The sequence below is a fragment of the Ahaetulla prasina genome, chromosome 2, assembly GCF_028640845.1.
Source record: "Ahaetulla prasina isolate Xishuangbanna chromosome 2, ASM2864084v1, whole genome shotgun sequence".
Classification (NCBI taxonomy): domain Eukaryota; kingdom Metazoa; phylum Chordata; class Lepidosauria; order Squamata; family Colubridae; genus Ahaetulla; species Ahaetulla prasina.
The window spans coordinates 193334687-193352108 of NC_080540.1; the positions used below are offsets into that span (position 1 = coordinate 193334687).

Genomic DNA, 17422 nt, shown 5'->3' on the forward strand with positions numbered 1-17422 from the left:
TTATATATACTGTATATTAGAATCCTATATATGCAAATCCTATTGATCCCAGTGGGGATTAATCACTGGGTGTAGAGATTCAGGTTTGACTCCTTGATTATGTCAACTTAAAAACAAAACATGCAGCAGGTTTAATCTTTTGGTGTTATATTAATGGAGTCATTTGAATCCAACAAATTGAACTGACAGATGCTTTAACTGACAGCTTCCTCAAACAAATCCAGCATCACAACAGGCTGTTCTCTGATGAATTAAACCAGTGAGATGCAAACCACATTGTAGTCTATTCAACAGATCTGGGTCAGGAGCCAAAGTATGTCCAAAGAATGCGACAGGATCCCACCCACCCCGAGTCCAAGTGGCACCAGGAGTTTCTAATATTACCATATTCTTGATCTGGACATGGAACAAATGCACACATCTAGATCAGTATTTCTCCAAGCTTTACTTTTTGCCTCCTCTTTTAAAACTCTTTAAATCTTGGAATAATTAAAACGGCTTATTTGCCACAACTACTTTTAATAATAAAAAATAGCTCAATCTGTGGTCATAACGGGTTGCATCTGGTTGTGATGACGTATCCCTACTTCCAACCAATTGAATATGGCCTAATGATATATACATGTAAACCTGTATGTATATCCACAACAAATTACTTACTTTGGATATGTTCTCAGTATAACCTGTTTTCTTAAAATAGCTTTACCATTACAGCACCATTTATGACAACCAAGAAGCTTGAAAGGGACTGACATATGTCAAATATTCTCATCCTATTCAATATTGGGTCTTCTCCAGTTTAGAATAGGGCAACAAACATTTAGAACTGTGAATGCCTTTTGATTTCTATATAATCCTTATGATGACTCTGTGAATAATCTATGATGTCCAAGTGTAATTTTGGGGAGATACGAGGCACTTTTTAAGCAGAATCCCATTTTTAACACAGGGAGAGCAGTTTTGTGCCTAGCCATCTGAGGTTACGTGCTGTTTGAAAGACAAAGAAATGGAACTAGTAATGTTTGATGGAGCTTGAAGATATTTCATAACATTGGTGAGGAACTGACTAACAACCACTTATATGTCAGACATAGGGAAAATTAAGCCTTGATTCTTGCTTTAGATCTTGAGAAATCCAAACCCTCAACCAGTATGTTACAGCCATTTTCCCGTAAGCATGTGCTTATATCCACTTCCAATTCCTAGCTTGCTGGAAGAGAACCAGCAGTGGTAAGCAATGAGAATTCAGCGATGTTTTCTCTAAAAATGTCTTATGTATGCCAAAACATTTTGAGATGTTTTGCCCTCAAACAGCAACAATAATTCCTACACACTACTTTCCATTTGTTTATTGGCCTAGGAGACACAGAAGGAATATACAACTTACAGGCAAGTACAAGCCACTAGGCACCGAGTCCAAATTAGGTGAACCATGAGGTGAATGCCTTCCTTAACAAGGCAGAAGTTTGGAGTGGAAAGAAAACAGTCTGCCTAGTTTACAGAGCCTAAAGACCAAGGCAGAAAGCCCCTCTCAAGAGAATAGAGGAAGCAAATGAAGTATTGCTTTTATGAAGGAACACAATATTCATATATTGGCATCCACATTTAGCAGCAGAGGTGAATGATAAAGGTGGGAAAAGGGATTGAAGGTGAGGCCATTTCATTTGAGTGCAAGTGTATCTTTACAGTATTTCTCTTTCAACTAGATTGGTTCTCCCTCCAGCTTTTTTATTTCAGATTCTATAGAGTAGGTTTCACTGTTTTGCATTGATGATGTTTACAAATTCAGGCTTCAGGGAAGCTCCACCAACAAGGAAGCCATCTACATCATGTTGGGAGGCCAATTCTTTGCAGTTGGCACCAGTAACTGAACCTGGAAAGAATAAAATTTCATTCAGAAAAAGAAAAAAAATCCAGAAAGTAGAATACAGCAAGTAAAAACAGAAAGTGCAAAGTGTTTCATCATCATTATTTTTTTAAAGATAATGCTCCTAACAAATCCCCATGCAAAGCTTTGGGAAAGGTAGAATGTATAGTTTAATCACATGATCTTAGGCAATAGGCATGTGTAGAGTACAATCTGAAAGAGATGAAAGGTAATCCTCAAATTACAATGGCAATTGGGACTAAGATTGCCATAGCTAAACAATGCAATAAAAAAGCCCATTACATGACTGCATCACTTAGTGACGGCAATCCTGGCTGCTGTCATAACCTCAAGACATGCAAGTCATTAAGTGGGAAGAGGTGGGATGCCACCGGGGGGGTGGAGTGGGGGCTGGGGAGACCTGGAGGCTTGGGGCAGGCTACACGAGTTGGGTAAGGAGGGTGGTGTGGTGTGGCGTATATACACAGAAGCTGAGGGCACAAGTTCATGTGAGTTTGGAGAGACCAAGGGAAGGAGGTTGAAAGCACAAGTGATAGGAGGGTGTGGGTCCATACAAGTGCAGGGAAGCCAGGGGAAAGGTGTGGGTTGATGTGAGTGCAAGGGATGTAGTGTGTGAGGCAGGTGACTTGCAACCTTCCCTCCTGACTTCCCCATTGACTTTGCTTGTGGGAAGCTAGCGGGTAAGGTCACAACAGGTGAGCATACTGCTGCAGGGTATCAAAACCATCAAAACCGGCCGCCTTGAAAGAGGCGGTGGTGAGGCCCCTCCTCAAGAAGCCCTCCCTGGACCCGGCTGTTTTAGGTAATTATCGTCCGGTCTCCAATCTTCGCTTTGTGGCAAAGGTTGTAGAGAGTATGGTGGCATATCAGTTTCCCCTGCACCTGGATGAAACTGTCTATCTAGACCCGTTCCAGTCCGGTTTCCGGCCCGGTTACAGCACTGAGACGGCTTTGGTCGCATTGGTGGATGATCTCTGGAGGGCCAGGGATAGGGGTTGTTCCTCTGCCCTGGTCCTATTAGACCTCTCAGCGACTTTCGATACCATCGACCATGGTATCCTGCTGTGCCGGTTGGAGGGATTGGGAGTGGGAGGCACCGTTTATCGGTGGTTCTCCTCCTATCTCTCCGACCGGTCGCAGACGGTGTTGACAGGAGGGCAGAGGTCGGCTCCGAGGCGCCTCACGTGTGGGGTGCCGCAGGGGTCGGTTCTCTCACCCCTTCTGTTCAACATCTATATGAAGCCGCTGGGTGAGATCATCAGTGGTTTCGGTGTGAGGTACCAGCTGTACGCTGAAGACACCCAGCTGTACTTTTCCACACCGGACCACCCCAATGAAGCTATCGAAGTGCAGTCCCGGTGTTTGGAAGCCGTACGGGTCTGGATGGGGAGAAACAGGCTCAAGCTCAATCCCTCCAAGACTGAGTGGCTGTGGATGCCGGCGTCCCGGTACAGTCAGCTGAGTCCACGGCTGACTGTTGGGGGCGAGTCATTGGCCCCGATGGAGAGGGTGCGCAACTTGGGCGTTCTCCTGGATGAACGGCTGTCTCTTGAAGATCACCTGACGGCCGTCTCCAGGAGAGCTTTCCACCAGGTTCGCCTGGTGCGCCAGTTGCGCCCCTTTCTAGACCGGGATGCCTTATGCACGGTCACTCACGCCCTTGTGACGTCTCGTCTGGATTACTGCAATGCTCTCTACATGGGGCTCCCCTTGAGGGGCATCCGGAGGCTCCAGTTAGTCCAGAATGCGGCTGCGCGGGTGATAGAGGGAGCCCCTCGTGGCTCCCGCGTGACACCTATCCTGCGCAGACTGCACTGGCTACCTGTGGCCTTCCGGGTGCGCTTCAAGGTTTTGGTGACAATCTTTAAAGCGCTCCATGGCATAGGGCCGGGTTACTTACGGGACCGCCTGCTGCTACCGAATACCTCTCACCGACCCGTCCGCTCTCACAGAGAGGGACTCCTCAGGGTGCCATCGGCTAGGCAGTGCCGTCTGGCGACGCCCAGGGGAAGGGCCTTCTCTGTGGGGGCTCCCACCCTCTGGAACGAACTCCCTCCAGGACTTCGTCAACTTCCGGACCTCCGAACCTTTCGTCGCGAGCTCAAAACACACCTATTTATTTGCGCGGGGCTGGGTTAGTTTTTTAAATTTATTGGTTTTAATGGGGTTTTTAGTATTTATATTGTTTTAATAATTTGGCCATTGAATAAGTTTTTTATGTGTTATTTTAAATTGTATTTATATGTTTGCTTTTAATTGCCTGTGAACCGCCCTGAGTCCCTAGGGAGATAGGGCGGTATACAAATCTGAAAAATAAATAAATAAATAAATAAGTGCAAGATGGTTGCCAAGTACCTGAATTGCAATCATGTGAGCACGGGGCAGTGCAATAGCCAGAACATTTGAGGACCAGCAATAAGTTTTGTTCATTCAGCACTGTCCCAGCTTTGAATGGTTGCTGAACAAGTGGTTGTTGATAAGTGAGGACTACTTGTACTGCAATGCAGTTTAGAAGTTGCCCATGAAGATCATCCAGAAACTTCATCTGATCCACAATGCAACGGCACATGCAGCTCCAAAATTCACCTGTATTATAAACCCCACTGGTTCTCACTTTTGAGTGCTATTCAAGGTGTTGGTTATCACCTTTAAAGTCCTGAATGGCACAGAACCAGGTTGTCTTTCTCTCTGAAGATATCTGCCCATCCCACCAGATCCAACAGGCTGGGCATGCTTCAGGTCCCCCTACCCGATGATGTCATCTGGTAGGACCTATTTTGCCTAGGAGGCAGGTCTAGTTTTCCACTAGCATTGTGCAAAGACATGAATTGAACCCAGTGTAGGCACAGTTGGTGTAAGGCTGTTATTTATCGTATTTAAATAGCCATTCATTTCACAAAAACCAACTCTGGATGGCATACAACAATCAAATTATTATGGTGTTTGGTTAGAGCTTGATGACTTTTTAGGAGGGAGGGTATTTTTTAATATATTTTATGGGTTTAGTTGTTGTTAGTCACACAGCATTACATTGTATAGCCTAGGCAGTCAAATCAATCTTTTAAATAAATAAATCCTTATCTATTTATCTATTATCATACCTATTCAGTATGATTGACACGCTTTGTAATTTACTTAAGAGGACTGAACACCCCGATTCCCCCACCCCAAAGTTTGGGGAGAGCCACATTAATCTGAAACAAAGTTGTTTTAACAAATACCAAAGAGATGCTGTGCTTGTCTGAATGAGAAGCATTTCGTCCAAATGGGGTGGATGGGGTTATCATCCATTTGGCCAGAATATCATTAAGTATACTCCCAATGCATGGGTTCGCGGTTTACAAAGATGAAGTCAAATATCAATTACCTATTACACAGATCATTGAAACTAAAAACTGGGAGTTCGCTATGCATTCAAGAGACAAACTGGCAAACTGTTACCACAGCAGTTTTATGCAATGATGAGAACAGATTCTACTTACCTCCATAGATGATTCGAGTTGACTGTGCAACAGCTTCAGAAACATGAGTCTTCAGCCAGTTCCTCAACTTGTCATGAATTTCCTGGGCCTGCAAGAGGAAATAGGTTTTTAAAACATGGGCATTTAAGAGGTTGTACTGTCATGTAGCAGACATCCTGAAGTAAAGATAAGAAATAGTATTCACTTGCGGAGTGTCTAAAGAGAGACCAAGGTTTGAAAACAGGATGTCCCCAGTCACATTCATACCTGCTGGGGAGTTGCAGTTTTACCAGTTCCAATGGCCCAAACTGGCTCATAGGCAAGAACCACTTTACTCCAATCCTTCACATTGTCTGGGAAAAAACAAAGCAAACAAATTTATTTTATTTTATTTTAATTTATTTATTTTCATCAAGCATATATTAGATCAGGAGTCTCCAACATTGGCAACTTTAAGACTTGTGGACTTCAACTCCCAGAATTCCTCAACTCCAGATTCTGGGAGTTGAAGTCCACAAGTCTTAAAGTTACCAAGATTGGAGACCCCTGTATTAGATAACAGATAAAAGTATAAACATAATTATGAATATATGAAATAGATACAAAAAAAGAGGAACATTATTACAGGGATGGTAGGTACGCTGGTGTGTTTATGCACGCCCTTAAAGACCTCTCAGGAATGCGGTGAGGTCGACAGTAGACAGTCTAAGGGTAAAGTTTTGGGGGTTTTGAGAAGAAACCAGTCAGGTAGTGCATTCCAAGCATTAACAACTCTGTTACTGAAGTCATATTTTCTACAATCAAGTTTGGCGCGGTTTACCATAAGTTTGTATCTATTATGTGCTCGTGTATTGTTGTGGTTGAAGCTGAAGTATTCATTGACAGGTAGGACATTGTGGCAAATAATTTTATGTACTATGCTTAGGTCATACTGAATACGGTGAAGTCCCAAGTTATCTAAGCCCAAAATTTCAAGTCTGGTGGCATAAGGTATTTTATTGCGGGTAGAGGAATGGAGGACTCTTCTCTTAAAGTATCTCTGGACTCTCTCAATTGTATTTATGTCTGATATGCAGTGCGGGTTATAGACAGATGAGCTCTATTCGAGAATTGATCTAGCAAATGTTTTGTATGCTCTAGTTAGTAGTACAATATTACCAGAGAAGAAGCTATGCAAGATTCGGTTAACAACTTTTAATGCTTTTTTTGCCAATGCTATTACAGTGAGTTCTGGCACTTAGATAGTCTGAGATGAGTACTCCAAGGTCCTTTACAAAGTGAGCGTCGTCTACAAGATCATATCCACCCAGCTTGTATTTTGAGTTTTGATTTTTTTTTTTTGTCAAGCATTTGTTGGTTGCGATTTGGAGCTGCCAATAGTTTGATCATTCTGACAGACAGTCAAGGTCTTGTTTTATTTATTTATTTATTTACTTAGATTTTTATACCGCCCTTCTCCCGAAGGACTCAGGGCGGTTCACAGCCAAATAAAACAACAATGAATAAATACAAGGTAAAACAGTAATTAAAAAACTTATTAAATATGGCCCAAATTAAAATATATTTAAAACAATAAAACCCACTAAATAAAATTAAAACCGAATAAAAATGTCTAAAATTCTATACCAGTCCTGCGCAGATAAATAAATATGTCTTCAGCTCGCGGTGGAAGGTCCAAAGGTCAGAAAGTTGACGAAGTCCTGGGGGAAGTTCGTTCCAGAGGGTGGGAGCCCCCACAGAGAAGGCCCTTCCCCTGGGGACCGCCAGTCGACATTGCTTGGCTGACGGTACCCTGAGGAGTACCTCCCTGTGAGAGCGCACGGGTCGATGGGAGGCAAACGGTGGCAGTAGGCGGTCCCGTAAATAGCCCGGTCCTAAGCCATGGAGCGCTTTAAAGGTGGTAACCAACACCTTGAAGTGCACCCGAAAGACCACAGGCAGCCAGTGCAGTTTGCGCAGGAGTGGTGTTACATGGGAGCCACGAGTGGCTCCCTCTATCACCCACACAGCTGCATTCTGAACCAACTGGAGCCTTCGGGTACTCTTCAAGGGGAGCCCCAGGTAGAGAGCATTGCAGTAGTCCAAGCGAGAGGTAACAAGAGCATGTGTGACAGTACATAAGGCATCCCGGTCCAGAAAGGGGCGCAACTGGCGGATCAGGCAAACCTGATGAAAAGCTCTCCTGGAGACGGTCGTCAGATGTTCTTCAAAAGACAACCGTCCATCCAGGAGAACGCCTAAGTTGTGCACCCTCTCCATCGGGGCCAGTGACTCGCCACCAACAGTCAGCCGCGGATGCAGCTGACTGTACCGGGGTGCCAGCATCCACAGCCACTCCGTCTTGGAGGGGTTGAGTTGAGCCTGTTTCTCCCCATCCAGACCCGTACAGCTTCCAGACACCGGGACAGCATTTCGACAGCTTCGTTGGGGTGGCCTGGGGTGGAAAAGTACAGCTGCGTATCGTCAGCGTACAGTTGGTAACTCACCCCAAAGCCACTGATGATCTCACCCAGCGGCTTCATATAGATGTTGAACAGGAGAGGCGAGAGAATCGACCCCTGTGGCACCCCACACATGAGGCGCCTCGCGGTCGATCTCTGCCCTCCTGCCAACACCGTCTGCGACCGGTCAGAGAGATAGGAGGAGAACCACCAATAAACGGTGCCTCCCACTCCCAAACTCCCTAACCGGTGCAGCAGGGTACCATGGTCGATGGTATCAAAAGCCGCTGAGAGATCTAACAGGACCAGGGTAGAGGAATAACCCCTGTCCCGAGCCCTCCAGAGATCATCGACCAACGCGACCAAAGCTGTCTCCATGCTGCACCCAGGCCGAAAGCCGGACTGGAACGGGTCTAGATAGACAGTTTCATCCAGGTACTGGGGTAACTGACATGCCACCGCACTCTCTACAACCTTCGCCACAAAACGAAGGTTGGAGACCGGACGATAATTTCCTAAAACAGCTGGATCCAGGGAAGGCTTCTTAAGGAGGGGTCTCACTACCGCCTCTTTCAAGGCAGCAGGAAAGACTCCCTCCAACAAAGAAGCATTAATAATCCCCCGGAGCCAGCCTCGTGTCACCTCCTGCGTGGCCAGCACCAGCCAGGAGGGGCACAGGTCCAGTAAACATGTGGTGGCATTCAGTCTCCCCAGCAACCTGTCCATGTCCTCAGGAGCCACAGGATCAAACCCATCCCAAATAGTCTCAACAAGACGAGTCTCCGACGTCTCACCTGGATCTACCCAATTTTGATCCAACCCGTCCCGAAGCTGAGAGATTTTATCGTGCAGATACACACTGAAATCCTCGGCACGCCCTTGTAGGGGGTCATCCCGCACCTCCTGTTGAAGAAGAGAGCGGGTCACCCGAAACAGGGCAGCCGGGCGGTTATCTGCCGATGCAATGAGGGAGGAAACGTAGGAGCACTTAGCCTCCCTCAATGCCACTAAGTAGGTTTAAATATATGACCTAACTAGTGTTCGGTCAGCTGCTGAACGGGAGGATCTCCAGACACTCTCTAGGCATCTTTTCCGGCGTTTCATCTCCCTCAGCTCCTCGGAAAACCAAGGAGCTGGTTGAGTTCTATGCCGGGTCAGAGGCCGCAAAGGCACAACACGGTCCAAAGCCCCAGCCGCAGCCTGTTCCCAGGCCGCGACTAGTTCTTCGGCCGTGCTGTGGGCTAGAATCTCAGGAAACGGCCCAAGCTCTGTCAGGAACCTCTCCGGGTCCATCAGGCGCCTGGGACGGAACCAACACATTGGTCCCGTCTCCCTGCGGTGTTGTGGCGGTCTGAAAGTCCAGACGAAGGAGAGAATGATCTGACCATGACAAAGGCTCAATGACTAAATCTCCTAAATCCAGATCATTCAACCACTGTCCCGAGATAAAAATCAAATCCAGTGTGCCTCACCCGATGTGAGTAGGGCCATTCACTACTTGAGTCAGGTCCAAGGCCGTCATGGAGGCCATGAACTCCCGAGTCGTCGTCGATGACACGCCGGTCGATGGCAAGTTGAAATCCCCCATGACCATAAGTCTGGGGGTCTCAACCGCCACCCTGGCAAGCACCTCCAACAGTTCGGGCAGGGCTGTTGTCACGCAAGGAGCCAGGTACGTGATCAACAAGCCCACCTGAACCCTATGACCCCACTTCACAAAGAGGGATTCACAGCCGGCTATCTGAGGTACAGTGGTCTCCCTCGGTTCTAGAGTCTCCCTCGGTTCTAGACTCTTACTCAGCATTCCATCCTTTATAAGGTAGGTAAAATGAGGACCCAGATTGTTGACTTTGTATATAATATACAAATGGATGAAGACTATTGCTTGACATAGTGTAAGCCGCCCTGAGTCTTCGGAGAAGGGCGGGATATAAATGCAAATAAAAAATAAATAAATAAATAACAACCGCCACCCCCCCACCCCTACCTTGGGCCCTCGGCTGATGGAATGCTCGGAAACCCGGTGGGCACATTTCGACAAGGGGAACCCCCCCTTCCGTGCCCAACCAGGTCTCCGTAATGCCCATAAGGTCCGCGGACCCCACCTGTATAAGATCACAAATTAGGGGGACTTTGTTAACTTTTGTTAACTTTGTTGTTATTTAAAGACCAGGAAAAATCCCACATGGCAAAGAGGGGAAGAATATTCAGCTGGTTGTCTGAGGGTGTCTTGCAGCTTCCCGCCATAGATTTCCATGGTTAGCCAACTAAGGCTGAAAACAAGTGATGCAAATGAAAGCACTCAAGGACAGTTACCCTAAATAATGACAAATCAGTCATAGCAATGACCCTTTAACTCTGGAGCCCTTGTTCTTGAAAATGGACATTAGTATATCCAGCAGCTAACACAAGTGACCCATGCGGATTTGCCTAAAAGACCTGTTAACTATGATGTAAGACTTTCTGAGCATGAATTATGGCATTTTATGCCTAATGTAGAATTACTGTCTGATTGCTTTAACGGCAATAAATGGTGTTTTACTACTATAATCTTTCTAGTTGATGGGAACTTAATTTTCTTTTTAAAAAAACAAGAGACTTTTGCTCTTTTGAAGATGTTGGGAAGGATGGAGGAGATGAGAAACTCCTTCCTTAAGAGTTCCCCCATGGTCTCTTACCAGCAATGACCTTGGTCTGCTCGAATACCACCTTCTCTGTGATACCAGCCTCTCGCTCATCAAGTTTCTCTCCAATGCAAGCAATGACCCCAAGCCCTTCAGACAAGGCATTGGCCACCTTCTGTCCAATAAGCTGAAAAGAAGCAGAAATAATGTAAAAAAACTTATACAAGCTTGGTGCCTATCCTGGAACATATCCTGGGTATAAAAAGCCCAGTGCCTGTCATAGATGGCAGTGAAGAGGAAAAAGAAACTCAAAGAGGCAAATCACTCACCTCATCTGATTCGCCAAAGATATGCCTTCTCTCAGAGTGTCCTAAGATCACCCAGGTGGCACCAACATCTTTTATCATGGATGGGCTGGAAACAGAGGAAATATTATAGAAAATGAGCTTTTAGCACACGGCTAGCTAAAACATGTGGCTTTGCTCAGCCTGAGAATTCTGGCAACATACCTGATTTCTCCTGTAAAAGCTCCTTTAGGCAACTTGTAACAATTTTGTGCAGCCACCCCAAACTTGGCATCAAGTTTCTGACGGGTAAAGTCAAGATAGATGGAAGGGGCACCACAAACCACCTCTGGAGCAAGAAAAAGAGCATCATGTGGGATAAAGCAGAAACTTAAAATGCCCTTTCAATTGCAGTCTTACAATTCATTCAAATCCTCTATTCAGTTATGACATTCATAGGATACATGTGAGCCCAAAATCCCATCCCTTATTAGCCCTTGGCCTTTATAACTGATGTAACCTTACAGCTATGTCATAAAGCATCACTTACACTTAATGCTTTGATCTTACTACTCAAATCAAAGATGAGTAAACTCAACGTATTTTTAATTGAGTATATTTGCCTAAAGGTAATCAGTTGTGATGAAACATAGTAAGGAGGTAGATTCTCAGGAGGGAGAATGCATTCCAGAGAAGCAACCACTTAGTTCAGATAATTTTTGAAAAAGAGAATAAAGACAGAACTTCTCTAATGGTTCCCTAAGTATAGCCTTCATGTTAGTAATAGTTTACTTTAGTTGGGCATTATTCTGTCTACAGGTATGGAACAATAAAGACATTTTCTTGGACGATTCATTACATGTCTTTCTTGATTTTTGGGTCTGACAACTATCAAGAGATTGGAGCCAGCACAGGCACCCCACCAGGAGCATCTTGGAAGAGTTATATCTACATCTTGTGCATACCTGCTGTTCAAATATTTTACACATTTGTCTTACCAGCCCACTGTTACAGTCCAGAAATAGCAGAGGTGCTTTCATGTAGCCTTTCATACCAGCCTGGCCTATTGTTGTTTAGTGGCTTGGTTTGAAGTTAAGAGGTGATATTTATCAGAACATAAGAACAAATACCATCTGCTGATACCTGCTTATAACCTGCTATTACAATATACAGTTCAGTCTGAATAAAATGTTGCATGCACTATGCAAGAGGTCACTACTAAGTACCTTTGTTTTTGTCTCCCTAAAAATTTCCACATTAACTATTTTAGGCAGATAGAATCAAAAGTATTCTATTCTACTGTAGATTCCTAAGCTTCATTTATTTGTCATTTTTTGTAGAAAAAAGCCACAGACAAGTGAAAGACAGCAGGAAGTTGTATTAAGGATGGGAAAACGTTTCATTCCATTTAAGTTCCTAAGGGATCTTAATAGCCTGCAGCTGCATACCTTTGTATGTACCATGCAGTTATAAAGCTGGAAGAAAACTTAGTGAGTGAAAGAGAGAAGGTTAAAAAAAAAAGCTAAGCCCATGACTTATGCCTAGCCCTAGTAGCTTCTTACAATAGTGAACTATAACCTCATAGTTAACATAGGCCTGTCTTTATGTCTTATATTTTAGGAAAAATATTTTGAGGTTTAAGTACCAGTACTTGTGTTTCAGTGATTTTTTTCTATGTGTTTTTAAAACCAGGCTGAAAAATCGTAGGAAAGAGACAAACCATTATTGTGGTATTCTATTCAATATAGATTAGTAATGTAGACCAGGAAATGCAGAACCATTCAAATGTAGTTTACCCAACTAATCAAGCTAGCAGCACAATATAGAAGGGGTATTAATAGAATGAGTATCTGGGTTAATAAATTGTATATCTTATACTTATCCCTTCTCCTGACCTTTAGCAGGCTATAGGGATAAAGTTTCCAGTTCCAAGTACAGTAGCTGGTATTTTTAGGCACTACTCTAACACCTATATTTAGGAATCTTTCTCCTCCAGAGCCTTTGACATTTCCTTCGAACTGCACTCCTTTCTCAATCCACCTTGCCCTTTCTGATTTGATAGAGCTAGCAGAGAACTTGCCAGAAGGGTCTGGTACTGTCCGATACTTTCTCTCAAGTCCTTGCTACCAGAGGAATTCATACTGGGTTATGCAAATAGCATTAAAAGGGATTTCTTTACTGTTCAGAGCAACATGCTAGGATGCTATCTTCCCATAAAGAGTGGGCTAGAGTATTAAAAGGCACCAGATGTATCATCCTCTTTGGCTGATTTGCACGACTCTTGTTAAGACAGCTGGCCATCCAGTTTCACTTAGTATCACTTAAAAGTTAAGATTCACTTACAAGGAAGAACTGAAGGTTCAAAAGCAGACTAATTTGGTAATCCTTATCTTACTGCTTTATTCTCAAAGAGACCAGATGGAGTCTTTAAGCATGAAAATGACTGTGATTTCGGCAAAGCTGTGGCTGCAAATAAGCGTAGTCCTCACAGGACTGCCAATACAGGAAGCAAGTCGTAAGGAAGATAATATTCTAAACTGGTCCCTTTAAATGTTATCATGGATTATTATTTATGTTACAAGGTCTAAATTATATAGCTTTATTAGTTTAGCTTAATTTATCATCTCTCATATTTGGTCTTGAATCTTATAACCCAGCGGCATGTGCAGGTAAAAATATATAAACAGCACAGACCCATGGCTCACCAGGATCTGCAGAGCATGATTTTGTGCAACAAGGAACAAAAGCTAGCAATGTACCTTATAGCAGGGGTCTCCAACCTTGGCAACTTTAAGCCTGGAGGACTTCAACTCCCAGAATCCCCCAGCCAGCTTTGCTGGCTGGGGGATTCTGGGAGTTGAAGTCCTCCAGGCTTAAAGTTGCCAAGGTTGGAGACCCCTGCCTTATAGTATGATTCATAGTTTTTTTTCCCCATAGAGTTGTTTTGAGAGATGGACAGGAATATAAATCGAATAGCTTCTCCACCCCCAACCAGCCAGAATCTGCTTTACTCAACAGCTGATGGGCCTCAATTCATTTTTGTAAAGCTCCACGGCCAGGCAGCCTCGGAGGTACGTGCAGGCGGCCACACAAGCCGGAGGAGGAGGGGCGCTATATTTAGGCGCGGCCACGGCGGGCACCTCCTCCGAGAGGCGAAGGATGCTCTGCAATAGCCCGCCAGAAAGAAAACGCCGCTTCCCCGGCCGGTTGGAAGGGGGGGGGGGAGGGACGATGATGACAAGCAGGCGCTCTTGGGGTTAGGCGCGGCTCCTCTCCCATGCCCAGGAAACCCACCCGAGGCCCGCTGCCGATACGCCTAAAATTGGGGAACAGCGACGGGATGCAAGCGAAGGAAACGGGGCTGCTCTTGCAAGGCGCCTCCTTCACGGTCCTCTCCCCGCAGAGACCAAGACAGCAGCAGCAGCAGCAGCAGCTGCTCTTTTTCTCCTTACAGCCGGCAGTAAATCCTCCTTACCGGTCTCTGCAGGGACCTTCGCCTCATTGAGAGAGTGGATGAGCTCCGAAAGGCTTTTCTTGTCGCCATTCATCTTCCAATTCCCGCCCACGAAGAATTTCCTCGGTGCCATGATGGGGGTGTCTGGGCCGTCCGCTGAGGAGCTTCGAAGGAGACGAGAAGGTCAAAGAGCGCAGCGGCAGCGAGGCCCCCCCCTGCTCTCGGGCCGCCTTTTATAGAAACCCGGGAAAGCCCGCCCCCCCAACCGGCGACGTTGCGCAAGAGCGCGCTCCCGCCATTGGCTTCTCGCTTGGCCAGTCAAAATGGAAGGCGGAGACCGTGTTTTCCGGTTGTGGCGTAATCGCGAGAGTTCCGGTTTGTGGCTGAAGAAGCGTGGATGAAAGCGGGAAGAGTTCCTGTGCTGGAACTGTTTGTTTTACCAGTTAAACTCTGAGCCGACAATATTACATATTTTATCATCCGGCCCTGAGGTGGAAATCGCCCGGAACCAGAACGCGCGCAGCTCAAAGCCCTGCCTGTTAGGCAGTGGTGGGATTTTTTTTTTTATTTCTTTTTGTCATAACAGTATACACAAACAAGTGTCATAGATATTTTGAAGAAAATATATACATATATGTAAAAAAATATGCATCAACTATATCAATTTGATATGATGAAGGGAACAATAGGACAGGAACGGTAGGCACTTTTGTGCTCTTATGCACGCCCCTTATAGTCCTCTTAGGAATGGGGTGAGGTCAATAGTAGACAGTTTTTGGTTGAAGATTTTGGGATTTTGAGTAGAGACTATGGAGTCAGCCAGTTCTCACCACTTCGGGAGAACCGATTGTTAACTTTCTGAGCAGTTTGGCAAACTGGTTGTTGGAAGAAATCATTACGGCAGAGAACCGGTTGTTAAATTACTTGAATCCCACCACTGCTGTTAGGGATAAAAGATGCAGACGTGGTTGGACTAGATGATCTCCAAGGTCACTTCCAACTCTGTTACTGTTAACATTGGTTCACACAACCCAACCAAATTCAGCATTCCCCCACCCTCTGAATCTGGCATAGATAATTCAGCCGTTCTGGACAAAGTTTGCTGAATTTCATAGATATTGTACAATGAGATAAAACAGCAGATTTCATTTATATGGTTTTGATCTATTACTAGCTATGAGAGATGCACTTTTAAAGCATATTCATTACTCGCGCCCTGCGTCCCACACATGTGCATGCATATACCATTGTGAAGCATCCCAACTACTGCTTCCTCTGCATGATGCACATCTGCACTTCTTATTCCAGGCATTCAGCATATTTGTATGCAGTACTTCTAACAGGCTTTTTTGGAACTTTTAGAGAGGGAAAAATTCTCATCTCTGACATTGGATATTTAGTGGGGAAAAGCTGTTGAGAAATCATGAATTTCATTCTTCTCTAATGGGACAATGACCAGAATGAAATTTGCTGAGTTCATAATATAGGAAAAAAATAAAAGTTGAGGATGGATGCAGTTTCACTTGACTTTTACATTTGACCATTTTATAGATGCTCTCTCTCTCTGGAAACATTATATTTCTGGGATTACATGGCCACATGCAAAATATGGTAGAAGGAAAAGCCGGATTCTGATTTTTCACAGCATCACTTCTTTTTTGCACATATAAGTGGTTTTTTAATTAATTAATTTATTTTTATTTATTTATTTAGATTTTTATACCGCCCTTCTCCCGAAGGACTCAGGGCGGTGTACAGCCAAATTAAAACAATAATATACAAAATTAAAATAACAATTAAAATACATATTCAAAAGGTGGCCGAGAATTAAAACCGTCGAATTGACCTATACTAAAATACCCCAATCTAAAATTATTAAAAAATCCAGAAATTTGAAAATTTAAAAATCAAGCCAGTCCCGCTTTGATAAACAGATATGTTTTCAATTCACGGCGAAAGGTCCAAAGGTCAGGTAATTGGTGTAAACCGGGGGGGAAGTTCGTTCCAGAGGGTAGGTTTTCCAACAGAGAAGGCCCTTCCCCTGGGGGCCGCCAGCCAACATTGTTTGGCGGACGGCACCCTGAGAAGACCCTCTCTGTGTGAGCGTACGGGTCGGTGGGAGGCATAAGGTAACAGCAGGCGGTCCCGTAAGTACCCGGGCCCTAAGCCATGGAGCGCTTTAAAGGTAGTAACCAACACCTTGAAGCGCACCCGAAAGACCACAGGTAGCCAGTGCAGACTGCGCAGGAGCGGTGTTACCCGGGAGCAACGTGTGGCTCCCTCAATCACCCACGCAGCTGCATTCTGGACTAACTGGAGCCTCCGAGTGCACTTCAGGGATAGCCCCATGTAGAGAGCATTGCAATAATCCAGACGAGAAGTGACGAGAGCATGAGTGACTTTGCATAAGGCATCCCGGTCAAGAAAGGGGCGCAACTGGCGAACCAGGCGAACCTGGTAAAAGGCTCTCCTGGAGACGGCTGCCAACTGATCTTCAAATGACAGCCGTCCATCCAGGAGAACGCCCAAGTTGCGCACCCTTTCTGTTGGGGCCAATGACTCGCCCCCAATAGTCAGCCGCGGTTGCAGCTGACTGTACCGGGGTGCCGGCATCCACAGCCACTCCATCTTGGATGGATTGAGTCTGAGTCTGTTTCTCCCCATCCAGACCCGTATGGCTTCCAGGTACCGGGACAGCACTTCGACAGCTTCGTTGGGGTGGCCTGGGGTGGAAAAGTACAGCTGAGTATCGTCAGTGTACAGCTGGTAACTCACCCCAAAGCCACTGATGACCTCGCATAACGGCTTCATATAGATGTTGAACAGGAGAGGTGAGAGAATCGACCCCTGAGGTACCCCACAAGTAAGGCGCCTCGGGGTCGATCTCTGCCCTCCTGTCAACACCGTCTGCGACCGGTCAGAGAGATAGGAGGAGAACCACCGATAAACGGTGCCTCCCACTCCCAGACCCTCCAACCGGTGCAGCAGGATACCATGGTCGATGGTATCGAAAGCCGCTGAGAGATCCAATAGGACCAGGGCAGAGGAACAACCCCTATCCCTGGCCCTCCAGAGGTCATCCACCAACGCGACCAAAACTGTCTCCGTGCTATATCCGGACCGGAAGCCGGACTGGAACGGGTCTAGATAGACAGCTTCATCCAGGTACTGGGGAAGCTGCCATGCCACCACACTCTACAACCTTCGCCACAAAGCGAAGGTTGGAGACTGGACGATAATTACCCAAAATAGCTGGGTCCAGGGAAGGCT

General features: G+C 45.5%; 1 protein-coding gene across 1 annotated transcript; it reads right to left on the reverse strand.

Moving 5' to 3' along the window:
• Window positions 1-1334: 1334 nt before the first annotated feature.
• Window positions 1335-14362, reverse strand: TPI1 (triosephosphate isomerase 1). The gene is made up of 7 exons (XM_058166868.1): window positions 14174-14362; window positions 10924-11047; window positions 10744-10828; window positions 10469-10601; window positions 5617-5702; window positions 5371-5458; window positions 1335-1873 (listed from the first exon to the last, which is right to left on the reverse strand). Exons 1-7 carry the CDS (start codon window positions 14283-14285, stop codon window positions 1755-1757), a joined length of 747 nt encoding a protein of 248 aa, XP_058022851.1. The 5' UTR covers window positions 14286-14362; the 3' UTR covers window positions 1335-1754.
• Window positions 14363-17422: the final 3060 nt, after the last annotated feature.

What these genes read in the sequence shown, in the direction of transcription:
- TPI1 (XM_058166868.1), bottom strand. Translation starts at nt 14,285, where the DNA reads ATGGCACCGAGGAAATTCTTCGTGGGCGGGAATTGGAAGATGAATGGC. An exon ending in GCTTTTACAGGAGAAATCAG is followed by an intron (nt 10,829 to 10,923) that starts GTATGTTGCCAG and finishes CTCTGTTTCCAG; the next exon opens with CCCATCCATGATAAAAGATG. An exon ending in AAACTGCAACTCCCCAGCAG is followed by an intron (nt 5,459 to 5,616) that starts GTATGAATGTGA and finishes TTCCTCTTGCAG; the next exon opens with GCCCAGGAAATTCATGACAA.